The sequence below is a fragment of the Gorilla gorilla genome, chromosome 20 (genome assembly GCF_029281585.2).
Source record: "Gorilla gorilla gorilla isolate KB3781 chromosome 20, NHGRI_mGorGor1-v2.1_pri, whole genome shotgun sequence".
NCBI lineage: Eukaryota > Metazoa > Chordata > Mammalia > Primates > Hominidae > Gorilla > Gorilla gorilla.
Genome location: NC_073244.2, coordinates 53,836,047 through 53,862,878, shown reverse-complemented (window position 1 = coordinate 53,862,878; position 26,832 = coordinate 53,836,047). Strand labels below are relative to the sequence as shown.

At 56.6% G+C, this 26,832-nt stretch overlaps 2 protein-coding genes across 5 annotated transcripts; both read left to right on the top strand.

Moving 5' to 3' along the window:
• ERF (ETS2 repressor factor) lies at positions 1-7,583 on the top strand. 3 transcript variants are annotated; one of them, XM_004060835.5, is made up of 4 exons: positions 1-173; positions 4,582-4,816; positions 5,204-5,319; positions 5,408-7,583. In XM_004060835.5, the coding sequence occupies exons 1-4, from the start codon at positions 152-154 to the stop codon at positions 6,679-6,681; spliced, it is 1,647 nt and encodes a 548-aa protein (XP_004060883.1). In that variant the 5' UTR covers positions 1-151; the 3' UTR covers positions 6,682-7,583. The 3 variants fall into 3 exon arrangements, with proteins under 3 accessions (XP_004060883.1, XP_030859939.1, XP_063557464.1); XM_031004079.3 differs by lacking the exon at positions 1-173 and adding an exon at positions 845-1,304; XM_063701394.1 differs by lacking the exon at positions 1-173 and adding an exon at positions 3,731-3,752.
• A 4,817-nt stretch (positions 7,584-12,400) lies between these two features.
• Positions 12,401-24,997, top strand: GSK3A (glycogen synthase kinase 3 alpha). Of its 2 annotated transcripts, XR_002003534.3 has the most exons (12): positions 12,401-12,991; positions 15,034-15,221; positions 18,224-18,307; positions 18,449-18,559; positions 20,490-20,620; positions 20,709-20,815; positions 21,785-21,882; positions 21,963-22,058; positions 22,486-22,672; positions 23,019-23,111; positions 24,316-24,504; positions 24,792-24,997. XR_002003534.3 is itself a non-coding variant. In XM_004060834.4 (11 exons), exons 1-11 carry the CDS (start codon positions 12,709-12,711, stop codon positions 24,387-24,389), a joined length of 1,452 nt encoding a protein of 483 aa, XP_004060882.1. In that variant the 5' UTR covers positions 12,401-12,708; the 3' UTR covers positions 24,390-24,997. The 2 variants fall into 2 exon arrangements, 1 of the variants encoding a protein (XP_004060882.1); XM_004060834.4 differs by having other exon boundaries at positions 24,316-24,997.
• The last annotated feature ends 1,835 nt before the right edge of the window (positions 24,998-26,832 follow it).

Below are 26,832 nucleotides of genomic sequence, written 5' to 3'. Positions count from 1 at the left end.
CGGGAGGCGGCGGCGGGGAGGGGAGAGGCTCTGAGAGGCGAGGCCGGGTGAGGCGGCGAGGGCGGCCCGACGGGCGCGGGACGGGACGGGGCAGCGAGGGCGCCGGGAGCCGCGGCCCGGAGTCGGGGCGCTTCGCCCTGGGCCCCCCAGCATGAAGACCCCGGCGGACACAGGTGGGGGCGGGGGCAGCACGTGTGGGGGAGACTTGTTGCCCCGGGAAACCGAACGGAGAAACTTTGGGGGGGCTGAAGGGGTCCGGGGGAGCCCGAGTGATCCCCAGTTCTGGGGGACCCCTCAAGCACTGGAGACCTGTTGCTTCTCGTGGCGCGAGCGGGGTTGCTGCCTGGGACCCCCGATTCCTGGCTCCGGGCGGAGTGGTGTGGGTGCTGCGGGTCTTGGTCCTGTATCCCTACCGGGACCCCGCAGGCCGGGCTCTCCCCCACTCCCGGGATCACGGGGGTGGCGGGGTCCTTCCCCTCCGCTCTTGTCACGTTGCACTCTGGGGGCCGGGACGTGTGCGGGGCGGGGGGGCTCGTCCACCGGGCCCGCTATCCCTGGTTCTGCGCTGCACGGTCCGGCTGGTGACCTTCACGGCGGCGCGTGCCCTGCACCAGGTTAGCGGGGGATACGGGATGGCCTCTAGGAGGAGGGCGTGAGTGGGGAGCCCGGGACTCGGGGTCCTGGCTGCGCCGCCCCTCCCCCGCCCGCCTCTGTCGGCTCCTCGCTCCCCCGCCCTCGCCGAGTCGCAAAGTTCCAAAGCGCAGCCCGAACGTTCGAAAAAGGAACTTTTTGTTTCCGACCTTAGAACGCGCGGCTTTAAGGTGGCTCCGGGGAGACCTGGGTACCCTCCTCCCGCGCCACCGGGGGCCCGGGGTTGAGGAGGGTGGGGAAGGTGGGGGGAGACGCAGAGGCTCCCCCCTCGCCCCCCTCCCGGATCCACCTCTTCTCTTTCAGCGGGCCGTCTCTTCCCTCCGCCCCTCTCTTCCCCGCCAACTTGCTCCTCCTTAAGGGGCCAAGGTTCCCCTCCCCCTCGGTCGGCGGGCGGGGGGCAGCGGGATTAACCCCCCTCCCACTCGGACTTTTCCCCCTCCCCTCCCCCGCCGCCCCCGGGCTCGCGCGGGCTGGACTTTGCGCCCGAGCGCGCAGGGGGAGGGGTCCCAGCGGCCCCCTGCCCGTCTACCCCGTCGGAATCCGGCCCGGGGCGGGGACGGGGGAGGGGGAAGGGGGCCGGGCGCCGCTGTTCAAACTTGTTTCCTTCCCCCGGCGGCGGCGGCGGCGGCGGCGGCTCGGGCTCCTGTGTGCGGGTGTGTGCCCCGACCGGCCCACCCACCCCATCCCCACCCCATCCCCACCCCATTCCCATCCCCATCCCCCTGCTCGGCGGGTGGGGGCGGCTTAATCTTAAAGGGCTCCGAGCTGGGATCCGGCGCCAGGGGATTGGGACCCGGACCGAGGAGGGGCCCTGGGGGTGGGGCCGGGGTGCGGAGTGCGGTAGGGTCAGTCACGTGCGTCCTACACACTCCCCCGGCTTCCACTCGCTCCCGGGTGGCTGGGCCCTGGGGGGCAGCAGGAGCCTACCCTCGCCCAAGGAGGAGGCCGAGGCACCCAGACAACCTCGCTTCATCTTCTCTCCCTGCTATCGGCCTTGGCCTGATAGGATCCGCGGGTCGCTTCCCCAACCCTGTCGGGGGGCGGGACAGTGTGTGGGTTTTCCGGCTGGGGGAGGGGAGGGGAAGGAGGCCTGGAATGGCCTCCGATCGGTGCATCTTTCCCGTCTGCCTCCTGGCCTGCCGCTCCGCACCCCTCCATCCAGTCCTCCATCCCGGTCCCTCTCTCTGCCGTGGCTGTTTCCCACTTCCTGTTTTCTTCCCGGCTCTGGCGCCATAGAGGGCCGCCTGGAGTGGGGGAGGTGGTGGGGCCCCCCAGGAGGCCGGTGTGTTCTTCCTCTGCCACCACTCCTCCCTTCCGACCCTCATAGTCCCTTAAAAAAAGTTTGGGCCGTCACGTGAGGTTGGGGGGTGCCCAGGAGTTTTGTCCCCCCCAGGCTTGCATAGTCTGTCTGGGAGAATCCCTACCCCGCCTCTGTGGGACCCAGGTGTGCTTCTGGGACCTCGCCATCCCAGCCCTTGCTGTCTGACTGCTGCCACTTCTGCACTCTGTCTCCCAGTCTCCTGAACCCCTCTCTCCATGTGCCTGCTCTCTCCCTGCCTCACTGGCCCCCATGTTCCCGAGGTCCCGCACCCCCAAGCTTCCTCCGTGCAGGTCTGGTGTTTCCCTGTTTTAAGCACGTGGACGCATACACAGCACACTCACACATGCTCCCCTTGCCCGTGCCTGGCTCCTGGCTCCAAGGCCTGGGGAACAGAGCCCCATTGAGACACCCTGACGTCACCCCCTCTTCATTCTCCCCCCCAAAGCCGGGAACAGGCCTTCATGTATGCTGTGTCCGATGAGGAAAGCCGCCGTTGTGGTGGGCCTGGGAGTGGGGAAGGGTCCCTGCCAGAAGTGGGAGCCAGGGTCCAGGCCCTGGAGGAGGGGTTGCTCAGGGAAGGAGTTTAACAAGGGGGCCTGGGACAGCTCCCAGAATGCGGCTTGAGGCCTTTCCAGAGCCCCCCCACCTCCTTTCCGAGTTCCCTTTGTGTTGCATGTAGTCTCTCTCACTCCCTCTCTTCTGCAAAGTTTATTTTTAGCCTCCTGCTCCCCCGCTCCCAGGACTGTCGCTGCACACACGTTGCCTGGTTACCGGGACACGGAGGCTGGGGCGGGTGGGCTGGGAAGGGTGGCTTTAATTTTGGGGGGAGGGTGGAAGTCAGTACATCCCCCACCCCCAGATTGATGTCTCAGGGGCTTCGGCTCCCCTAGGTCTAGAGCCAGATTGGGGCTGAGGTGGAAGTAGCATGGAGCTTGGTTCCCTGAGAGGGGCTGGGAGCTTTTTGGAGGGGATGTGAGGGTCCATGAAGCTGGTGGCTGGGTCACCTGGGTTCCAAAGGACCCTGGGCCTTGCAGGAGACCTTGTGATCTGGATTCTCTAGAAGGGTGAGGATAATGGGGTGAACACCTAGATTCCCAAGAGAGCGATGGGGCTCTGGGGTCTCTGGAAGGGGATGTCAAAGGCTGTCACTTTTAAATGGAACAGGGGCTGTTGGTGCTGGTCTGTGAACAGCCGGAGGTCATATCCCTGGCACCCTGAGGGGCTGGTGGAAGGCTGGGATATATCTGAATGGGGCAGGGACTCCGGGGGCTATGTGGTACTGCAGCCCAGTCTGGGCAGGAGTTGGGGGCCTACAGTGAGCTCTGGATTTGGAGGGGGTGGTCCCTGTGGGAGCAGGAACTACTGATTCCCTGGATTCCCAAGGGGAAGGATCCCCTGTTGGATTCCAGACTTGGGTGGAGTCTTTGAGGGTGGATGTGTTGCCCGGAGGCCTTGTTGGTACCTGCTTGAGCTGGGGCCAAGGGAGTCGGATTGACCCCTGCAGCCTCACTGGATTTGGGAGCCGCCCATCTTTAGCCGGCCACCTTGGCCTTCTCTCTCTAGTGGCACCAGGGACCCTGCCCTGCCTCCCCACTCCTTCCCTTCCTCCCCTTTCCCTCCTCCCACCCCTCCATTACCGGCTGCCTGGTGCTGAATTATTGATGGCCCCTGATTACCCGGGGGTTTGGGAAATGACAACAACCGCAGCCCCCCAACCCCCCACCCCAGGCTGCCCACCCCCTCCAGAGACCAGCCAGCCCACCGCCAACCTCTACCCAAGGTTAATGCTGGGGGTGGGCAGGCAGGTGGGCAGGGAAGGAGCTGAAGATGAGAACGCAGAAGTGGGAAGAGGGTGACAGCTCCAGGGTGCCTGCTCAAGCTCCAGGCCTGGGCTGGGCCCTCCAGCCAGGTGGGGCCTGGATGCCTGGGTCTGGGGAGGGCAGTGTAGCTCAGAGGGTCCAGGGCTTGGGGGGGCCTCTCAGACAGTCTGGGTTTCACTCTCCAGGGAAGACAGAAGCCTCTGTGTGTGCAAGCGCTGACCTCATCGGCAACCAGTCACCCCACCCCTCCTTGGTCCTTTTAAGAAAAAAAAAAAAAAAAAAATCTTCCTCTCAGGTCTTGGGGTTGGGAGTAGGGGCTCTGTTGGGTCTTTGGAGGAGACAGTGCATGTTTCTAAGGAGGACATCCGAGGAGCTGGGGTGGTGCAACTGGCTCTGAATGGGAGTGGGGGTAAGCTGGGGGGCTGCACCCCAACCCGGCTGGCCACGTGTGCCCCTCCCTGCCCCTCCCCCACTGGCAGCCCTGCCCGCCAGCCTGGCTTGGTGCCTGGCCCCCTGGCACTGGCCCCGGGACCCACCGCCGACGGTTTCCTGTTTCTCCCGGTGTCGCTGGAGCGGGCTCCAGCTTCCCCTCCCCCCCAGCTCCTGTCTAGCCCCTCACATGCAGACAGACAGACACACACTGTGTTCTCTTAAATCAGATCTTGACTTGGCTGAGGTGAGACAGATTTCCCCATGTTGAAGGCAGGGCAGAGGTGGACCCTGGGATCGGACCCAGAGCCCTGGACTTGGCAGCCTGACCCCAGGCCACTCCCTGCCTCCTGTCCCCAGGGTTTGCCTTCCCGGATTGGGCCTACAAGCCAGAGTCGTCCCCTGGCTCAAGGCAGATCCAGCTGTGGCACTTTATCCTGGAGCTGCTGCGGAAGGAGGAGTACCAGGGCGTCATTGCCTGGCAGGGGGACTACGGGGAATTCGTCATCAAAGACCCTGATGAGGTGGCCCGGCTGTGGGGCGTCCGCAAGTGCAAGCCCCAGATGAATTACGACAAGCTGAGCCGGGCCCTGCGGTGAGGACGGGCTGGGGACCCCTGAGCACATGTGGAGTGCCCCCCCGGGTTGCACAGCCCCTTGCCTGTGGGAACAAGCATTGGGTCTGACCCCTGGCTTTGCCAAATCCTAGCTGTGTGACCTTGGGCCACTCCCAGCCCTTCCCTGAGCCCCTTGGTAACGCAGACATATCCGGAGGAGAGATTACAGTCACCAGTGAATCCTCTAGTCCTGCCTTAGATGTGAGGAGAGAGCTGGTACCCACCCTCTGGGCACTTGATTTGTCTTTTGTGGCCTACGTTCCTCAGTTGGCCTTTGGAAACCACACCTAAGTGCGTGTTAAGGTGTGGAGTCTAGACCTGGGTCCCACGTACCTGACCTTCCCAATGGCATTTCTGTACCCACAGCTATTACTATAACAAGCGCATTCTGCACAAGACCAAGGGGAAACGGTTCACCTACAAGTTCAATTTCAACAAACTGGTGCTGGTCAATTACCCTTTCATTGATGTGGGGTTGGCTGGTGAGTACCAGGGATGGTTGGTGTGGAGAGGGTCTACATGCCCCTTCAGGCTAGGCCAGGGGCCTTGACACTGTCTCCCTTCTGCCAGGGGGTGCGGTGCCCCAGAGTGCCCCGCCAGTGCCGTCGGGTGGTAGCCACTTCCGCTTCCCTCCCTCAACGCCCTCCGAGGTGCTGTCCCCCACCGAGGACCCCCGCTCACCACCAGCCTGCTCTTCATCTTCATCTTCCCTCTTCTCGGCTGTGGTGGCCCGCCGCCTGGGCCGAGGCTCAGTCAGTGACTGTAGTGATGGCACGTCAGAGCTGGAGGAACCGCTGGGAGAGGATCCCCGGGCCCGACCACCTGGCCCTCCGGATCTGGGTGCCTTCCGAGGGCCCCCGCTGGCCCGCCTGCCCCATGACCCTGGTGTCTTCCGAGTCTATCCCCGGCCTCGGGGTGGCCCTGAACCCCTCAGCCCCTTCCCTGTGTCACCTCTGGCCGGTCCTGGATCCCTGCTGCCCCCTCAGCTCTCCCCGGCTCTGCCCATGACGCCCACCCACCTGGCCTACACTCCCTCGCCCACGCTGAGCCCGATGTACCCCAGTGGTGGCGGGGGGCCCAGCGGCTCAGGGGGAGGCTCCCACTTCTCCTTCAGCCCTGAGGACATGAAACGGTACCTGCAGGCCCACACCCAAAGCGTCTACAACTACCACCTCAGCCCCCGCGCCTTCCTGCACTACCCTGGGCTGGTGGTGCCCCAGCCCCAGCGCCCTGACAAGTGCCCGCTGCCGCCCATGGCACCCGAGACCCCACCGGTCCCCTCCTCGGCCTCGTCATCCTCTTCTTCTTCTTCCTCCCCATTCAAGTTTAAGCTCCAGCCGCCCCCACTCGGACGCCGGCAGCGGGCAGCTGGGGAGAAGGCCGCAGCCGGTGCTGACAAGAGCGGTGGCGGTGCGGGCGGGCTGGCCGAGGGGGCAGGGGCGCTAGCCCCACCGCCCCCGCCACCACAGATCAAGGTGGAGCCCATCTCGGAAGGCGAGTCGGAGGAGGTGGAGGTGACTGACATCAGTGATGAGGATGAGGAAGACGGGGAGGTGTTCAAGACGCCCCGTGCCCCACCTGCACCCCCTAAGCCTGAGCCCGGCGAGGCACCCGGGGCATCCCAGTGCATGCCCCTCAAGCTACGCTTTAAGCGGCGCTGGAGTGAAGACTGTCGCCTCGAAGGGGGTGGGGGCCCCGCTGGGGGCTTTGAGGATGAGGGCGAGGACAAGAAGGTGCGTGGGGAGGGGCCTGGGGAGGCTGGGGGGCCCCTCACCCCAAGGCGGGTGAGCTCTGACCTCCAGCATGCCACGGCCCAGCTCTCCCTGGAGCACCGAGACTCCTGAGGGCTGTGGGCAGGGGACCTGTGTGCCCCCCACCCCCCATGCTTCTTTTGCTGCCTTAAGCCCCCTATGCCCTGGAGGTGAGGGCAGCTCTCTTGTCTCTTCCCTGCCTCCTCCCTTTTCCATCCCCACATTTTGTATAAAACTTTAATTTCTTTTTTTTAAATGGTGGGGGTGGGTGGGTGCCCAGGGCTAGGGGCTGTTCCCTGTCTCTGTGGGTTTCTAAGCTCTGGGCAAAGTGGTGGTAGGGGGAGGGAGGGGGAAGTTAAGGGGGTCACCTCCATTCTGGGGAATTTATATTTGAATTGAGGCTTTGGCCTTAACACCCAGGAACTTTTCTATTACAATCGCTTAGGAAGTAAAGCCTTGTCTCCCTCCCTGTTCTCTGCCTCTTGTACCCCTCTGACCCACCCGCTCTGTCCCACTCCCAGCCCTCCTCAGCCCCAGCCCTGCCTGCCCTGCCCCTCCAGGGGGCCATGAGTGCCTAGGTTTCTCATACCCCACAAGGTCACAGCAGGGGAGGGAGGGACAATTTTATAATGAACCAAAAATTCCATGTGTTGGGGGGTGGGGGGCGGAGGAGGGTGAGGGGTGCCGCCCATGGGCCACAAATCTCTACAAGTGCCTGCTATCCCTCTCCCACTCCCCACCCCAGCACCGGTCCAACCCCTTCATCCCCAGCTGCTCCTAGGACTGGCCCATGGGCAGGCGGGTGGGGGGATGGGAAGGGGGTGCCCTGAAACCAAACTGGAAGCCCCCTCTGCCTCCCAGCTGGGGCCTCTGGGGTGGGGTGGGGGGCTGTGGTCAAGCCTTATTCTGTATTGGGGACTGAGGGTGGGGGGAGTAGAGGGGCCGCTGGAGAATGTATTCAAAACAATAAAACTTTGGACCTTTGGATGCAGTGATCAATGTCCTAGGTGCTCGGTGCAGCCCCCTGAGGACCACAGCTTTTGCTTGATTCTGAAGGAGGGGCCCCAGCCTGGCTGCTAGTGGGTCTGTGGCCAGATCAGTATAGAGGGCCTAACCCTAATCAGAATGGGCCAAATCCAGGCCTGGGAAACCGTCTCCTGACCTCAGAGGCACATGAGCCCCAGAGCTTGATGATAGTGGTCTCGGGCATGCGCCGGCTTCATCTGACTGCTCCCCTGTTCCATGGGGACCTTGTCCTTGAAAGCTCTTCCCATTGTTTTTCACCACAACCCCACTGCCCTTGCTCTTCTGATTGCCTGGACGCCTTCCCACTTGTGGCTAGGAATTCTTCCCACACCCCAGGTCCCCAGTGAAGACTAGGAGCTCCCTTTTGCACTGCCCCTCGCACCCTGCCCACACCCCTCTCTTGTTGCTCTGAGTTCAGCTGGGAGTCCTTTGGAGAACAGCCTGTGGTGTCTCTTGAAATGTAGACCTTGCAAGGTAACTTGATGATCTTCAGGTCCAGCTATGGGAACACCCCCAGCCAGCACGCAGCCAAGGGACTGGCTCACTAGTCATCGATGCTGTTGACCTACTGTGTGTCCAATAGTTAAGAGCTGCAGTGTTGTAGCTCTTTCAGTATCCAGTAAGGTAGGGGCAACCAGTGCTGCTAAGTGACTTGCCCAGGGCCCTGTGCCTGAGCCAGGACTTCAAAGCCCACGTTCTTTCAACAACTCCTGACTTTTCCTTCCTAACACCAAGATAGTTGGATCCAGATCAGGCTTTCAGGATCAGAGGATTTGAGATGAGCTCATAAAGCTAGAAGCTGAGATTGGAGAGCTTGAATCAGGGATGAAAGAATTAGGAGGAATAATCCAGGCTGGAAGTGCCCTTAGAGACAAGTTCTGTCTCCTTCATGCAGGTGAGGTGCCTGAGGCCCAGAAAGGGGAAGGGGTTTCCCCAAGGCCACACAGCTGCTAAGAGATGGAGTGGCAATTGAGGGCTTGTTGGACTGGCTTCGCCATGAAACTCCACCCTGTGCAACCCTGAGGGGGAAGAAACGTTGACTGGCAACTGCTACCCACTCGCATCTCATTTCATGCCAGCCAGGGTGGGTGGTCCCAGATGATGTCGGTTGGCAGGGAAGAGAGGATCCAGGACTAGGATACTGGCAGGAAACCGAGGCTCCCGAGGCGGCCTGCGGGAAACTGCTCCCTCTCCTGGGTGATGTAAGTCATTCCCTGGGGTGGGGGCCAGTGGGCTATTTCTGGAAGCTGGGATGAGACATGTCTCCAGGCAACATAGTTGCAGCTGAGTTGGTGGTGGTGGTGGGGTGATGGAGAAGGGGATGTTGTCACTAGGGAGGAGAGGACCCTAACTACTGGCCTCAGCCCCTGAACCCAGTGCCTTCAAAGCACCTCTAACCACATCTAATATGGAATCATAAGTGCTCAGCTCAGCTCCCTAACTGCTGTCCAGGTCAGACCACAGCCCTACCAGACAAGTTGCCCCAGATTCTGGCTGTGTAGGATGTCACAGGTGGCATTTGGCCTTGAAAACTCCAGCGGCTACTCTAACCTTTAATCGCCCACCTAAATCTATTAGCTAGCTGGCTTGAAATGTTCCTGCAAGAAGACACCCTTGGTCCCATCCATATCCTCTGAGATCCTTGCTTCCAAGTAGAAAGCCCTTTACAGATGCTCTCAAGGCACTTCACATATTAATTAATCTCATTAGAGACCTCCCTGCTTTGTACCTGTAGCCCCAGTACCTCCACAGACTCTCAAAGCCCCTTCCCAATGCTTCTCAACCATCCCTCACCCCTTCAGGTCGCTCAGAGATCCCTTTGGTCACCAGTAATTTCTGTCTCCCATAGACCTTTTTTTTTTTTTTTTCTTTTTTTCAAAACAGAGTCTCACTTTGTTGCCCAGGGTGGAGTGCAGTGGTGCAATCTCAGCCCACTGCAACCTCAGCCTCCCAGGTTCAAGAGATTCTTGTGCCTCAGCTTCCCGAGTAGCTGGGATTACAGGCGTGGGCCACCACGCCCGGCTAATTTTTTTGTGTGTTTTTAGTAGAGATGGGGCTTCCTCCATGTTGGCCAGGCGGGTCTCGAACTTCTGACTGACCTCAAGTGATCCACGGCCTTGACCTCACAAAGTGCTGGGATTGCAAGTGTAAGCCATCGCGTCCACCCACCCATAGAACTTTTAGCAGACAGCTTAAGTCCCCTCAGGCTTCTCCACTGGTCCCCAGTAATTATCCTGTCAACTAAGCTCATCAAAGACCCCTTCACCGCTCCACGCACTCCTCTTAGCCCTTCTAGACACCCATAGGCCTCTCTCAGACGTTTACAACCCTTCCTAGCATCCCTCTATGAACATTCTCATCCTCTACAAACATCCTGATAGATTGCAGACCGTCACCTTCAAACTCCCACGGAGCCCAATCCCCTCGTGGCGGTTGCCCACACGCAGCGGCGCATGCCCCACGGGTTCTGGCGGTTAAATAACCCTCGCTATCCTGCCCCATGTCGCCGCCCTTTTGAGCCGTCTTGGTCCCGTGTTGGAATCCCTAGGCCAAAGGGCTTGACTGAAATTTTTACTTTTTGACTCAGAGCTGCCATCAGAGGGCAGCAGGTACCATTTGGCTGGGAAACTGCAACTCCCAGAAACGCCCGCGCCTAGCCGCAGGTGGTGCGGCCACCTGCTTTGTCAAGGGAGCGGAAGCGTGTCCGCACTTTGCCTTCTGGGTAATGTAGTCTCAACAGGCTTTGGCGCTACCGACCCCCGCAGTTGTGTCCGCGGGGAATCGCAGTCAGGAACAAACTGAGTGGACAGGACTTTCTTCTGGTTTCAGAAAGGACAGGACAGTTAGTATAAGCACAAGCTCGGATTAACGTGAAGTCCAGAGACTCCATTTCCCACCATTCCAGGATGCGGGAGGGGCTGAGAATGCTTTCATTCTACTTCTAAGTATTTCCGGGGGAGGAAGAGACACATACAGACACAGGAACTCTGTTTCCCAGCGCCCTTTGGGGGCTACTCTCCTTCGGGTATTAATCGATAAATAGGACGACTCACTGAGTACACAAAACCTGAGGCTACTCTTTGCAGCTGGCTTCCTTATTTTTGGCTTTCCGGGATCTTGTAATTTAGGAAGCGGAGGACGCAAAACACAAGAGTGGGAGGCCCGGTGCCGTGGCTCAAGCCTGAAATACCAGCACGTTGGAGGCTGAGGTAGAATCGCTTGAGCCCAGGAATTGGAGACCAGCCTGGGCAACATGGCGAAGCCCACCCCGCTACCCACCACCACCCCAAAAACCAAACCAAACCAAATTAGCTGGGCGTGATGGTGCACGCCTGTAGTCCCACCTACATGGGAGGCTTAGGTGGCGGGATTGCTTGAGCCTGGGAGTTAGAGGCTGCAGTGACCTATGATTGCGCCACTGCCCGCCAGCCTGGGCGACAGAGCGAGACCCTGTCTCAAAACAAACCAAAAACTGAAAACTGAATGGTGGTTCAAGACAGGATTTTTTTTTTTTTTTTTTTTTTTTTTTTTGAGACGGAGTCTCACTCTTGTCGCCCAGACTGGAGTGCAGTGGCGCGATCTCGGCTCACTGCAACCTACGCCTCCCGGGTTCAAGCGATTCTCCTGCTTCAGCCTCCTGAGTAGCTGGTATTACAGGCGCCCGCCACCACACCCGGCTAATTTTTGTACTTTTAGTAGAGACGGGGGTTTCGCTATGTTGGCCGGGCTGGTCTCGAACTCCTGACCTCGGATGATCCGCCAGCCTCGGCCTCCCAAAGTGCTGGGATTACAGGCGTGAGCTACCGGCGCCCAGCCTGAGCCACAGCGCCAGGCCCAGAAATGATGTTTCCGTCTTTTTAATGCTCCATTCATCTTCCTGGTGCGAACCACATTGCTAGGAAAAGCTAGACTGTATCCGAAGACTAGTTAGTGTTCTGAGAAACCGCCGGGAACTTTGTTTCCCGAATCTTTGCAGAGTTGCGGTTAGAGAGGGGACATTTTTTCTTTCCTGATCTATGGTCACCTGGAACTTAAAGGTGCTTGGATCCATTTTCCAGCAGTCCTTGATCGACCTCGGCTCTTTCTGAAAGAAGGACCTGGGGGCGAGGAAGGAGGCGCTGAAACACTTTTAAGTCTCTCCAGGGAACTGCCGCAGTCTCTAACCTTTCGTTCACACGCCCCTGATGGTGGCCATTGGACTTCGCTTCCCGGCAAGCCTCCGCAGACTGGCCTCACAAAGGGTCAGGTCTGGACTATTCCCCAGCATGCTTGGAGCTCATGGGCGATCCCGCCCCCTCAGTCAATGGGGAGGATACGTCGAACTCCATTTCCCAGAACACACCAGGGCTCGCTGTGGCAACTGCACTGAGGCCTTGGTGCTGACTACACTTCCCGGCAGAGACTGCGGCCCAGCGTACCTGGAAAGAGGAGCGCGTAAACCTACTCCATTTCCTCGCCCATCTCCGGAACTGCAGTATCCACTTGGGGCTTAAAAACCACCTGAGACTCCATTTCCCGGCGTGCTTTAAAAATCGCTTTACACCTGCAATGCGGTGAGGGCGTGGCGACGACTCCATTTCCCGGCTTGCCTCACGGCCAGAGACCCGCAGGTTCACGCGGGCCGACTCAATTTCCCAGAGCGCACCGGGCTCTGGGACGCATACACAGCTAATAGACTGAGTGAGTGGACTCCGTTTCCCAGCGTGCATCAGGCTCTCTGCTTCCCAAAGTGCTTCAGGGCTCCCCGTCGTACAGTCGGCTGACAGATTACCCTGGACTCCATTTCCCGACGTACAGCGTGACCCGTCATTCCCGCTCATCATTCCCGCGGTCTACTCTGAGGCTTTTGTGGACTTCATTTCCCGGCGTGCCACGCGGCTCTCTGTGCGGGCCGAGGGCGGTGACGGCGGCGCGGACGACAGCCGGACTGCATCTCCCGGCGTGCCCCGCGGCGGGCGCTGGGCCGGAGCCGGAGCCCAAGCCAGAGCGGCGCGGCCTGGAAGAGGCCAGAGCCCGGGGGAGGCGGCGGCAGCGGCGGCGGCTGGGGCAGCCCGGGCAGCCCGAGCCCCGCAGCCTGGGCCTGTGCTCGGCGCCATGAGCGGCGGCGGGCCTTCGGGAGGCGGCCCTGGGGGCTCGGGCAGGGCGCGGACCAGCTCGTTCGCGGAGCCCGGCGGCGGAGGCGGAGGAGGCGGCGGCGGCCCCGGAGGCTCGGCCTCCGGCCCAGGCGGCACCGGCGGCGGAAAGGCATCTGTCGGGGCCATGGGTGGGGGCGTCGGGGCCTCGAGCTCCGGGGGTGGACCCGGCGGCAGCGGCGGAGGAGGCAGCGGAGGCCCCGGCGCAGGCACTAGCTTCCCGCCGCCCGGGGTGAAGCTGGGCCGTGAGTACTAGTGGCGCCCGTGTAGGGTGGTGATCAGGGTTCCCAAAGCTCCTCAGACATCCATCAGATTCTTTCATGTGCTTAGATAGGAGCTCGAGGTCACTGTGCCTCCCCATACCGGGGATCCGAGCCCTCTTCCTCCCAGGAAAAGGAGTCTTGGGGTTACCATCTCTTGGAGATCATAATTACTCTTGGATCAGAATTACTAACACTCAAAGAAACAGGGGTTACAAGTCTCTGTTCTTCCATTATTGAGGTCTTGGGTCCTTGAGCCTTAAGAACAGGTATCTGACGTTGCTATTCATTATAATATTGGATCAGAGGTCACAGTCGCTTGCAAATGGGGATCTAGGGTTATTGTCTCCTAAGAGAACAAGAATAAGACCAACCCCGAAAAAGAGGGATCTGCATTCGCTGTCCTTCAGAAGACGGGGATTTGGAGCGAATATCACTTAGAAGCAGGGCTTTGAGGTTACTGTGTTTTGTCCCCGAAGAATAGGGCCAGGCTTTCCAAACCTGGTACTCAGATCATCTTCCCTATTAAAACCAAGACCTGGCATCATTACCCACCCTAAATCTTGTTGAGCTGTACTGCCAATGGTGAGAATAGTTACTGCCTCTTAGATATAAAGACATTGGGAGTCAGCATATCCTTCAAACCAAGTCCATAGTCCATGTTTTAAAATACATGGCTTGGTGTGTCTCCTTTAACAAAAATGGAATGGAGCAGGGTAGGTCACAGTTTCCTATAGAATATGGATCTAAGGTTATACTTTTTTAATAATTGTTCTAAGGTATGGTGTCATTGGCTCTGAAAAAAAAAAGTGATGTAGGGTTATCTCCCTCTGAAAGAACTTGTCACTGGCCCCTCAAAATGGATTTGGTGGCCGGGCGCGGTGGCTCACGCCTGTAATCCCAGCACTTTGGGAGGCTGAGGTGGGCGGATCACCTGCGGTCAGGAGTTCGAGACCAGCCTGGCCAACTGGTGGAACCCTGTCTCTACTAAAAATATAAAAAATTAGCTGGGCGTGGTGGCGGGCGCCTGTAATCCCAGCTTCTCGGGAGGCTGAGGCAGGAGAATCGCTTGAACCCAGCAGGCGGAGGTTGCAGTGAGTCGAGATCATGCCATTGCACTCCAGCTGGGCAACGAGAGCGAAACTGTGTCTCAAAAAAAAAAAAAAAAAAAAAATGGATTTGGTTCATCAGTTACTCAAAGGGATCACTGTCCTCTAAGAATGGCACCAAGGTTTGCCACCATTTGAATAATGGGAATTGGGAATTATAGCTTTCCTTCAAAGGACTGAGGCTGGAATAGCTCCTTGATAATAAAGGTCAGGTTCATCATTCTCATAATTTGGTGCTTGTCCATTAGGGACCACCCACATATAGTGAGGGGTCTGGGTCTCTGGACCACTCAGATGAAGAGGTCAGGTCAGTGTTTTTTTCTAATCTCAAAGTACCAAAAAGTGAGGGTCAGGGCACTGGTACATATAGCAGGAGAGGACATTCATTTCTGTCACCAAGAACCAGTAAAGTTACCAGCTCTACAGGGGAGGATTTAGACATCAGTATCCTCTAGGCTGTGAGAGAGGTTAGTGCTTTCCTAAAGTAGGAGTACCTCAGGGTTACTGCTCCCTGAAGTGGAAGAGGCTCGGTCAAGCTTTCTCCAAATAGGAGGGGCCAGAGGGCAGTAGATCCAGAGTAGATGGAGTCAACATCTGATGTCTCCCAGTACCAAGATGGACCAGTGATCTGTTGCTTCCTAGAAGTAGAAATTTGGGGTTGCCAACCCTTGAAGCAGAGAGATTTAAGGTATCAATATCCTCCTATGTGGAGGGGAGCAGGACTTAAGATTCCCAGAAAGGAAGAGGGGAAAAGTCACTGGGAAGGTCCCAGCATCCACCTTTCCTCAAAGAGGAGGAGGGGACAAAGAGGTCCCCAACGAGCTTCCTGCAGAGATTTCCCTTCCTCCCACAGCCCCAGGATAGGGTGATGCGCAGACAGGATGGGTCAGTGGATTGTGTATCCCCTTTGTTCCCCAGGTGACAGCGGGAAGGTGACCACAGTCGTAGCCACTCTAGGCCAAGGCCCAGAGCGCTCCCAAGAAGTGGCTTACACGGACATCAAAGTGATTGGCAATGGCTCATTTGGGGTCGTGTACCAGGCACGGCTGGCAGAGACCAGGGAACTAGTCGCCATTAAGAAGGTTCTCCAGGACAAGAGGTTCAAGGTAGCTTGGGCGGGATGGGGACAGGGAGGTTTGGGGACTGGGTGTGACTGGTGGGAGAACCCTAGCCAGAGAGCTGGAGGCTTGGGTTTCAGAGCCATGGGCCAGAAGAGAAGGGGGAAAAGAGGAAATGAGACCTGTGGAAGATGGGAAATGTGGATCCCAGGAGAGCCCAGAGCTTTTACTGGGCATTTGCTCAATGTAAGTGCTTAATAAGCAAATTCTTGTTTAATTTACATAAAGATTCTCTGAGGGTAGGTACTATGGTTATACCCATTCTAAGTGTAAGCTAAGTTTAAAAGCAGGGAAACAAACTCAGATAAGAGGATTGCCTGAGGTCATAGAGCAAGTGCCCCAGTCAAGGCTGGAATCTGATACCTTAACCATTTGGTTACACTTCTTCCCAGGAGAGAAAGGGACCTGGCAGGGCTAGCGCGGGTGGTTCTGAAGGTCGCGCTCTTCCCAGGTGTTTGGCCAGTGCAGAATGGAATGGAGGTGCCCTGTTGAGCTAGGAGAGGCTCGGGGAACTAGAAGGAGATGGAGGAAGTGGAAGTTGAGGAATAATTGGTGTTTAAGGGCCTGGCATTTGGAGCTTAGACTAGTCTGGGTGTAGGAGAACTGAGCCTAGACTGGAAAGGAACCAGACCAGGGCCTCGGTCTTGGCAGGGAGGGCCCTTGGGCAGGAGGAGCTCCAGGGTGTCAGAATTTGATTGGAGTTGAGTTCCAGAAGTAAGAGGGATGTAGGGGCAGGGAGTTCCTAGGCCTCACTGAGGAATAGAGAATGGGGAAGAATGCTGAGACCGCGTTCTGGGAAAAGTCCAATGCCTGGAGTCTGGGACTCAGGATCCTAGATAGAGTTCGAGGACCCAGATGCTTCCACGGGACCAAAGTGAGCTGGATGGCCACTACCTGTCTGTTGTTGCTTGTGCCAGGTAGGGGGGCAAGCCTCATGTGCCCATGCCTGATTTTTTTTTTTTTTGAGATGGAGTCTTACTCTGTCACCCAGGCAGGAGTGCAGTGGCACGATCTTGGCCCGCTGCAACCTCTGCCTCCCGGGTTCAAGCGATTCTCGTGCCTCAACCACCTGAGTAGCTGGGATTGCAGGCGTGGGCCACTATGCCTGGCTAATTTTTTTTTTTTTGTATTTTTAGTAGAGACAGGGTTTTGCCATGTTGGCCAGGCTGGTCTCGAACTCCTGACCTCAAGTAATCCGCCCCCGCCTCGACCTCCCAAAGTGCTGGTATTACAGGCATGAGCCAGCATACCTAGCCCTGATTTTTCAAGACAAACTGAAAACTGGATTTAGATGTGAAATCTCTTTTTTTTTTTTTTTTGAGACGGAGTCTCATGCTGTCACCCAGGCTGGAGTGTGGTGGCGTGATCTCGGGTCACTGCAACCTCCGCCTGCCAGGTTCAAGCGATTCCTCTGCCTCAGCCTCCCTAGTAGCTGGGACTACAGGCGTGTGCCACCACTCTCGGCTAATTTTTTGTATTTCTAGTAGGGACGGGGTTTCACCGTGTTAGCCAGGATGGTCTCTATTTTTTTTTTTTTAAGACAGAATCTCATTCTGTCACCAAGGCTGGAGTGCAGTGGTGTGATGTCGGCTCACTGCAACCTCTGCCTCCTGGGTTCAAGCGCTGCAACCTCTGCCTCCTGGGTTCAAGCAATTCTTGTACCTCATCCACCTGAGTAGTTGGAATCACAGGTGTGCGCCACCATGCCCAGCTAATTTTTTTGTATTTTTAGTAGAGATGGGGTTTTGCCATGTTGGCCAGGCTGGTCTCGAACTCCTGGCCTCAAGTGATTTCCCTGCCTTGGCCTCCCAAAGTGCTGGGATTACAGGGGTGAGCCACCATGCCCAGCTGTTTTTTATTTTATTTTATTTTTATTTTACGGCTGGGTATGGTAGCTCACGCCTGTAATCCTTGAACTTGGAGAGCCTGAGGCAGGAGGACTGCCTGAGACTAGGAGTTCAAAACCAACCTGGCCAACATAGCCAGGTTCTTTTAAAAATAATAATAATAATAAATTTTATCTTTTTTATTTGTTTTATTTATTATTATTATTTTTTGAGACAGAGTCTGTCGCCCAGGCTGGAGTGCAGTGGCGCGATCTCAGCTCACTGCAAGCTCCGCCACCTGGGTTCACGCCATTCTCCTGCCTAAGCCTCCCGAGTAGCTGGGACTACAGGCGCCTGCCACCATGCTTGGCTAATTTTTTTTGTATTTTTAGTAGAGACAGGGTTTCACCGTGTTAACCAGGATGGTCTCAATCTCCTGACCTCGTGATCCACCCACCTCAGCCTCCCAAAGTGCTGGGATTACAGGCGTGAGCCACCACGCCTGGCCCCGGCCTATCCTTTTTAAAACTTTATTTTGGAGAAAAAAATCAGAAGGTGCCATTTGGCTTTTACATGTCAGCAATAAGTTGAAATTTTTTTTTTTTAAAAGTGGGGTGGCTGGGCGCGGTGCCTCACACCTGTAATCCCAGCACTTTGGGAGGCTGAGGCCTGTGGATCATGAGGTCAGGGAGGCCGAGGCAGGTGGATCACGAGGTCAGGAGATGGAGACCATCCTGGCTAACGTGGTGAAACCCCATCTCTACTAAAAATACAAAAATTAGCTGGGTGTGGTGGTGCATGCCTGTAATCCCAGCTACTTGGAAGGCTGAGGCAGGAGAATTGCTTGATCCAGGGAGGCAGAGGTTGCAGTGAGCCGATATCGAGCCACTGCATGCCAGCCTGGCAACAGAGCAAGACTCTGTCTCAAAAAAAAAAAAAAAAATGGGGTGAAGAAAACATATCTGTGGCCTGGGTTTAACCTGTGGGCTTCCAGCTCCTGTGGGAGGGGAATAGTCTGGAGACAAGGAATTGGAGGATACTCCAGGGGACCTTGGAGCCGGGACACAGGGAGTAGCTGCCTGGCTGTTGTTGGGAGTGAGTGTGAGTAGGGAGGAGCAGCCGAGAGAGTTGGTCGTATTCTGAGACTCTCCCTTTGCCCTCAAGAACCGAGAGCTGCAGATCATGCGTAAGCTGGACCACTGCAATATTGTGAGGCTGAGATACTTTTTCTACTCCAGTGGCGAGAAGGTGAGATCTCGAGGTGGTGGTGGTGGGTTGCTCCAGCCATTTTCCTGCCTGCCTGCCTTTCCCCCACTGCTCCCTGCATACCTTCCTTCCCCCTCCTCACTCTTCTCACAGTACCTCACACCTCTCCTTTGCTCCCTGCAGAAAGACGAGCTTTACCTAAATCTGGTGCTGGAATATGTGCCCGAGACAGTGTACCGGGTGGCCCGCCACTTCACCAAGGCCAAGTTGACCATCCCTATTCTCTATGTCAAGGTAGGCCGGCAGGTGGGCTGCTGGGACCCAGGCCCACAAAGCCAGGGGCTCTGGAGCCTCCTGCCTTTTATGGGATCCCTCATCCGCCAAGTTTATGTTGGTTTTTGGAGGCCCCATGTCCCCTGCTGTTGTTCCCATAACCCCCAGAGATGGAGCTCACCTAACACAGGGGAGGGCCAAGGCAGGCAAGGCCTGACTGAATCAGGAAGGCAGCCTGACCTGGGGTTGCAGAAGCTGCCAGGTACTTGCTCAGGTCCATACAGGGAGTCCAGTGGCACCAGAGATGTTGGAGTTAGCTCAGGATAAGGGGGTGGTGGGGACCAGGACTGCACAGAGACAGCTGCTGAGGCCAGAGTTCGGGCCTTTAGAGCCTTGGCTGGGGGTAGGTGGGAAGGAGTTAGGGCTGGAGGAAGGTTAGCATCCACAGAGCCAGGAATGCATCTCCGTCCATCATCTGTGCAGGCTCATTCCCCAGTGCCTGGCATCGTGCCCTGGGTGTTACAGACCTTCAGGAGGTGTTTGAATGAATGAATGAATGATTGCAGCCCAGGGATGATGTGGCGAACAGGCTGGAGCAGCCTACTGCATTGGAAGGAGGTGGGTGGGTTTGTTTGCTGAAGGTCACTTGGGGCCCAGCTGCTGCTCCTGCTGGCTTTACGTACCCAAGCACGGGTGAGCCGATGTGGGCTCTACCAGTGGTTGTGGCTGTTGGACCTCACTTCCCAGGAGGGGAGCTCTCTGGTTTGGCTAATCTGTCCTGTGGCTGCCTGCATACGGGTCCCAGGGCTGAGGAATTCCAGAGGCACCACTGACTGCGACCCAGGCCTTGGCCTTGAAGAGCTCTCAGTTTGGTAGGGTAGAAAGGCGTCATCACAGAAAACTGTTAAATGAACTAGCTGCTGCCATACCAGAAGGAGCACAGGGAATTCTGGAAATGGAGGAAGCACCCAGCCTGGTTTGTGGGTGAGAAGGATCAAGGAAGGCTTCCTGGAGGAGACCAAGCACAGGGCAAGGAAGTGGCATCTTTGGCCGAGGGGAACTGGAATAAAAGGAAGGGGGCCTAGGAAGCAGCCATGTCAGGACCTGGTCTGTCTAGGCCCTGGGGGATGCAGCAGTAACTGAAACTCAAAATCCTGCTCTCATGGTACTTCTGTTCTAGTCAGTGGGAGGGAGAGTGGCAGGAAAATGGAGCTCGAGAGGGGGCAGGCTCAGGGGTGGTTTTGATTGTCGCATTAAGGAGCCAGTGGTTTTGGTGAGGGGGAAGCTGAGTGCCTGGCTCCCTAGCCTGTTTTATGACAACCTCCCGATGTACCTTACTTATCAGGCTTCTGCCAAGGGTTGTGATTAAAGCAGTGGTTCTCAGAGTGTGGTCCGGGGACCAGCATCAGTGCTGGAGAGCTTGTTGCAAATGCCTCATTCGGAACTCACTGATCAGAAACTCTAAGAGTGGGGCCCAGCAGTCCCTGTTTTTTTGTTTTTTTTGAGACAGGGTCTCACTCTGTCTCCCACACTGGAGTGCAGTGGTGCAATCTCGGCTCACTGCAACCTCTGCCTCCTGAGTTCAAGTGATTCTTCTGCCTCAGCCTCCCGAGTAGCTGGGATTACAGGTGTGCACCACCACGCCCGGCTAATTTTTGTATTTTTAGTAGAGACGGGATCTCAACATGTTGGCGAGGCTGGTCTTGGCCTCCCAAAATACTGGGATTACAGGCGTGACCCACCATGCCCAGCCAGTAGTCCCTGTTTTAACAAGTCCTTTAAGTGATTGTGGTGCACATTAAGAGAACCAAGGTTTCAAATGGGTTTCCTCAAAGCTGTGGGGGCAGCAGGGAGAGTGGGCCTGGAAGGGCTCTTCAGGCCAAGCTGGTGGGGTAGTGGTGCTGTATGGGGAAAGCTGGGCTAAAGTTCTGCTATCCTGTGCCTGCCGCAGGTGTACATGTACCAGCTCTTCCGCAGCTTGGCCTACATCCACTCCCAGGGCGTGTGTCACCGTGACATCAAGCCCCAGAACCTGCTGGTGGACCCTGACACTGCTGTCCTCAAGCTCTGCGATTTTGGCAGGTGGGCCTGGGGCATGTTGGGTGGCTGAAGAGGCAGGGGGGACCCCAACCCTTGCCTCATGTGTACCCCTGCCCATCTCTTCCCACAGTGCAAAGCAGTTGGTCCGAGGGGAGCCCAATGTCTCCTACATCTGTTCTCGCTACTACCGGGCCCCAGAGCTCATCTTTGGAGCCACTGATTACACCTCATCCATCGGTCAGAGTTATGGGAGGGTGGCGGGGGGAGTGGCAATCTGGGAAGTTTTGGAGTTTTCTGTATGCTGTATGCCAAGCTTGGTGATGAAAGCTTAACTTCTGTTCTTGTATCCAGTCCTCACAAACTTAGGAGGCTGATGCTGTTGAATGCTAATTTTACAGATGAGCTTAGAGCTGTGAGGCCGCCTGCCCGCACTGGCACCACTGGGACTGGGCAGGACTGGGATTTGAAAGCTGACCTGACTCCAGAGTCCATACCAGCTCTGGAACCTCCCTGTCAGCCCTCCGTTCTCAGCTAGGGGGAAGGGCTGCCGGAGACCTTGGGGGAACCGGGAAGCAAGGCTTTGCCACCATGAAGGTGCAACTTGCTCCCAGGGCCTCTGTGTCCTTCCCTGTTTGTGGGGACAACTGCCATTTTCCAGGCATGAGGGGAAGTCTGAATTGAGGGAATGGGCATGAGAGTTTGAAAGGGCACCTTCCACAGCAGCATGACGAACTGTGGAGTCCTTAGGTATGAACTCGTGCTGTGGGGGTCAAGGTACAAAGCAGGGAGGGGTGAGACTGCCAGGCTGCAGCTCTTCTCATGGGCAGGAGAGAGGCTGGAACAAGAGGAAGGCAGTCCAGGATTTAAGGCTGTACCTTCCTGTGGCCCAAAGAACATGGGTGCCTGTTGGCAGGTTTGGGCCTAATTTGGTCTGTCGTCCAAGGCTAGCAGGAGAGAAGGAGCTCATTGGGGTCCTTAGCAGAGAGAGGAACTGAGGGCTGGAAACACACCTAGACTAGAGAGTGCAGCAAAGGCAGGGTCAAGGTCGGGCCCGTGTTTCTAAGCTGCATGTGACCTTGGGCCAGGTGCTTTGTCTTTGAGAAAACGGGGCTCCTGACACTCTTAGGATGGCCATGAGGAATAAAAGCATTGGGAGGTTGGTGGCCCTACTCGCCTAGCCCTGACGCTCCCTCCATTTCCCCTCAGATGTTTGGTCAGCTGGCTGTGTACTGGCGGAGCTCCTCTTGGGCCAGCCCATCTTCCCTGGGGACAGTGGGGTGGACCAGCTGGTGGAGATCATCAAGGTGAGGGGCGGGGCTGGGCTGGGCAGGGGGTGGGGCTGAGGGATAGGGCCCTTGTCTCAGACCCCTCCCTCTCTTTACAGGTGCTGGGAACACCAACCCGGGAACAAATCCGAGAGATGAACCCCAACTACACGGAGTTCAAGTTCCCTCAGATTAAAGCTCACCCCTGGACAAAGGTGGCGTAGGGCTAGGGGCTCAGGGCAGTATGGCTGAGAGCTGGTCCCCCTTGGAGGTCAACTGTTCTGTGGACCTAGCCTCAGAATCACGGCTTGGGAGGATTTGAAGAGTTATCCAGGGATCAATAACATCCATCCGCTTTCAAAGTTTATGGCATTTTAAAAGTTGAGAACCCACAAGTAAATTCAAGATTCCAATATTTATGGAGGGTCAGCAGGGCTCATATAGTCCCAGACCTGGGCTGCCTGCTTACCCGATACAAACTGACCTCTCCTTAGTGGTTGGGCCTTAGTTTCTTCATTTGGAAGGTGGGGGTGTGGGAAGCAACCAGTCATAACTTGCCGCAGGCACTGTGGCAGTGAGATAACAGGAGTATGCCAGTGTCCAGGGCATCTCACCCTCATGACCCCTGCACCCATCCCTCAGGTGTTCAAATCTCGAACGCCGCCAGAGGCCATCGCGCTCTGCTCTAGCCTGCTGGAGTACACCCCATCCTCAAGGCTCTCCCCACTAGAGGCCTGTGCGCATAGCTTCTTTGATGAACTGCGATGTCTGGGAACCCAGCTGCCTAACAACCGCCCACTTCCTCCTCTCTTCAACTTCAGTGCTGGTGGTGAGGGCATAGCCTGGGATCTGGGGAGTGGGGCGGGGTAGGGGGGCAGCCAAAGATTGTGAGGAGCTTGGTGTTGAAGCAGGAGTGGGGAGCTAAGGGCAGGGTACAAGGCAGGCCTGGGGCTCAGGAAAGATGACTCCCAGATTCAGGGGGAATCGAACCTGCTTCAGTTGTGCTTTACTGTGATCTGCCTCGTGCTAAGCTTTTTCTGGTTTTTCATTGAGAGAGGTCTGTGGCTGAAGGTGTCCACAAACAACTGGCCTTCCCAACAGCTGGGTTCCCATTTGGTGCCCATCATAACCCTGCTGTAGTCTACCCTGACTGGCATGTCAATTCCTGTTTCTAGAACTCTCCATCCAACCGTCTCTCAACGCCATTCTCATCCCTCCTCACTTGAGGTCCCCAGCGGGCACTACCACCCTCACCCAGTCCTCACAAGGTAAGTGGGGACCATCTGCTGGGGGTTAAAGTTTCTCTCAGCCTGGGGAGGGTGGGGCTGTTCGCTCAGTGGCTGGGTTTCCTGAATGTATTTTTAAATCATTGACATTTTGATGGCATAGGAAACACATCTTACAACATGTGAATGACCACCTTTAGAGGGCATTCTTGCGTACAAATGTTTAAATGTGTTTAATGCCAATGGGAAAGCCAGAGAAATAACGTCTGGCCTGAACACAAACAAAAAGTTGAATTCGTTGCCCAAGTTTTGTTTTTTTTTTTTTTTTTTTTTTTTTTTTGCGCGATAGAGTTTCACTCGCCACCCAGGCTGCAGTACAGTGGCTCGATCTCGGCTCACTGCAATCTCCGCCTCCTGGGCTCAGGCAATTCTCCTGCCCCAGCCTCCGAGTAGCTGGGATTACAGACATACACCACTACGCCTGGCTAATTTTTGTATTTTTACTAGAGATGAGGTTTCACCATGTTGGCCAGACTGGTCTTGAACTTCAGGTGATTTTCCCGCTTGGCCTCCTAAAGTGTTGGGATTACAGGCGTGAACCACTGTGCCTGGCCATGGTGCCCACGTTTAAAAATGGGGCTATTTTATGTAAAAATTCAGATTTCCTGTTTCTCTTGGGGAAGAAAATCAGATTGGGCAGCAATGGGCCCGCCCATCCTACTGACAGTAGACAGTGGGCGCCCTTTATATTTTTTAGACGGAGTCTTGTTCTGTCACCCAGGCTGGAGTGCAGTGGCACAATCCTGGCTCACTCCAACTTCTGCCTCCTGGGTTCAAGTGATTCTCCTGCCTCAGCCTCCCAAGTACCTAGGATTACACGCGCATACCACCATGCCTGGCTTATTTTTGTATTTTGAGTAGAGATGGAGTTTCACCATGTTGGCCAGGCTGGTCTCGAACTGCTGACCTTGTGATCTGCCCACCTCGGCCTCCCAAAGTGCTGGGATTACAGGTGTGAGCCACTGTGCCCAGCCCAGCCACCGCCTTATATGGAGCCTGGCACTCTGGTGTGTCACTCAGTTACTATCCTGGCCCTTTAGCACTTGAGTTTGCAACCCTTCACCTAAAGTAACAGCTTGTAACTTTTAATGTAGCATCTATGACAAGAGAATTCCTACTTTTGGGTTGGGCGAAGGGGTGTCTGAAAGGCAAAGGCTAACTCTGCTCCTTCCCTGCCTCCCTCCAGCTTTAACTGAGACTCCGACCAGCTCAGACTGGCAGTCGACCGATGCCACACCTACCCTCACTAACTCCTCCTGAGGGCCCCACCAAGCACCCTTCCACTTCCATCTGGGAGCCCCAAGAGGGGCTGGGAAGGGGGGCCATAGCCCATCAAGCTCCTGCCCTGGCTGGGCCCCTAGACTAGAGGGCAGAGGTAAATGAGTCCCTGTCCCCACCTCCAGTCCCTCCCTCACCAGCCTCACCCCTGTGGTGGGCTTTTTAAGAGGATTTTAACTGGTTGTGGGGAGGGAAGAGAAGGACAGGGTGTTGGGGGGATGAGGACCTCCTACCCCCTTGGCCCCCTCCCCTCCCCCAGACCTCCACCTCCTCCAGACCCCCTCCCCTCCTGTGTCCCTTGTAAATAGAACCAGCCCAGCCCGTCTCCTCTTCCCTTCCCTGGCCCCCGGGTGTAAATAGATTGTTATAATTTTTTTCTTAAAGAAAACGTCGATTCGCACCGTCCAACCTGGCCCCGCCCCTCCTACAGCTGTAACTCCCCTCCTGTCCTCTGCCCCCAAGGTCTACTCCCTCCTCACCCCACCCTGGAGGGCCAGGGGAGTGGAGAGAGCTCCTGATGTCTTAGTTTCCACAGTAAGGTTTGCCTGTGTACAGACCTCCGTTCAATAAATTATTGGCATGAAAACCTGCTTTCTGTCCGGCTGCCTGTTTCCGCTGAGGTGGTGGGGGCTTCTGGTGGGGGGACTGTTCTGGGACGGGAGTGAGCTGCATCTCAGGCAGAGGGCTGTCCGAAGGCCCTGGCTCAGGTGCCCAACCTTCTCACACCGTGGCTTTCTCTGCACGTGTGGTGATGAGCTCCATCTGGGTTATCTGCTGTAGACGCCTAGGAGGAGCCTGCTCCATGACCCAGCATAAATCATCTGCTTCTGCTTAGGGAGGGAGGGATTAACCTCCCAGTAACTGGTGAGCCAATTGGGGATCAGAGAGGGGAAGGCCATGGAGCTTAAGTGACACAGGAGTCAGGACTTGAACAATGGGCTGTCTGTCTTAGCCCAAGCTGCCTGCTGCTCTAGGGTCTGGGGGGACATGAGATGATGAGGAGTCACTCAGGCCAAAACTTAGCCTGCTTCTAGACTCTTTGTTGGGTGGCCATGGCTGGAGGCGGAACCCTAGAAGATTCCAAGCCTTCATTTCCAAGTCTTAAACAGGACACCTACCTGGTCCACCTCTTAGGGATGTTGGGAAGTGACAACCCTGTGAAGGTGGGGGCAGATAACTTGACTTTTATCCTCACTTAAAACATGCTGGGGCCAGATAGTGGGGCATGGGCGGAAGGAAATGTTATCTCCTCCACATGGCACCAAGCAGTGAGTGTGGCCAGGACACCCCAGAGGTGGAAGGGGGCCTGGGGAGGAGTAATGGGTATGCCCCCTACTGGATTCCACCGGTGAACAAAAAGGGAGGAGTTTCACATGTCCCAGATGGAGTGAAGGGACTGTTCCTGCGGGGTCTGGGCTCTCCAGTTTGCTCACCCCACTCCAGGGGCATCTTTACACTGCCTGGGATAGGACAGACCCTGCCCCTTCCTTGCTCAACACCACCCAGATTTCGCCTGGTTTGTAGTATCAGTGAATGAATATACAGAGCAAGCTGATGGATAAGGGGGAGGATGGCTGTTCTGGGTGAGGGGCAGACCTTGGGATCCTGGGGACGCCTTCCTCCCTGCTACTCACACGTGGTCAGCCGTGAAGTCACTGAGGTGTCCCTCACCCTTCTACCACCCCATGACCCCTTCCCAGGTCCAGCCCTGTCTTCTGCTGGACCATCTTTAGCTTCCCACTCACCCCACTTTGAGCCCAGATCTAACACCAGTTACGACCCTCCCCCAACCCGGAACTACTCAGCCAGCTTTCAAGGCCTTCCAAAGTCTAGGCCTCCCTCCTGGACAATTCCATCCCCAACTGCATTCTGCCTCCCCTGCCTGAGCACCCTGGGCTGCAGGGGCCTGGGAGGAGCCTATCAGGAATCACCTGCATCTGCTTAGGGAGATAAAGACTATTATGGCCGGGCGCGGTGGCACACACGTGTAATCCTAGCACTTAGGGAGGCCAAGGCGGGCAGATCACCTGAGGTCAGAAGATCGAGACCAGCCTGGTCAACGTGGCAAAACCCCGCCTCTACTAAAATACAAAAATTAGCTGGGTGCAGTGGTGGGGGCCTGTAATCCCAGCTATTAGGGAGACTGAGGCAGGAGAGTCGCTTGAGCCTGGAAGGTGGAGGTTGCAGTGAGCTGAGACTGCACCACTGTGCTCCAGCCTGGGCAACAGAGCAAGACTCCATCTCAATCAATCAATCAATCAATGGAGAGAAAGACTATTATCCTAGGTAACCTCTGAACAAGGTTGGAATCTTCCTGCTCCCAAGACCTTTGATGTTTCAAGGCCCCTTCAAATCCCAATAGCTCTGACACTGGTTTACTTTTCCTCTAGTTAGAATGAATCTTCCTCTGATCCCCTACCCCTGC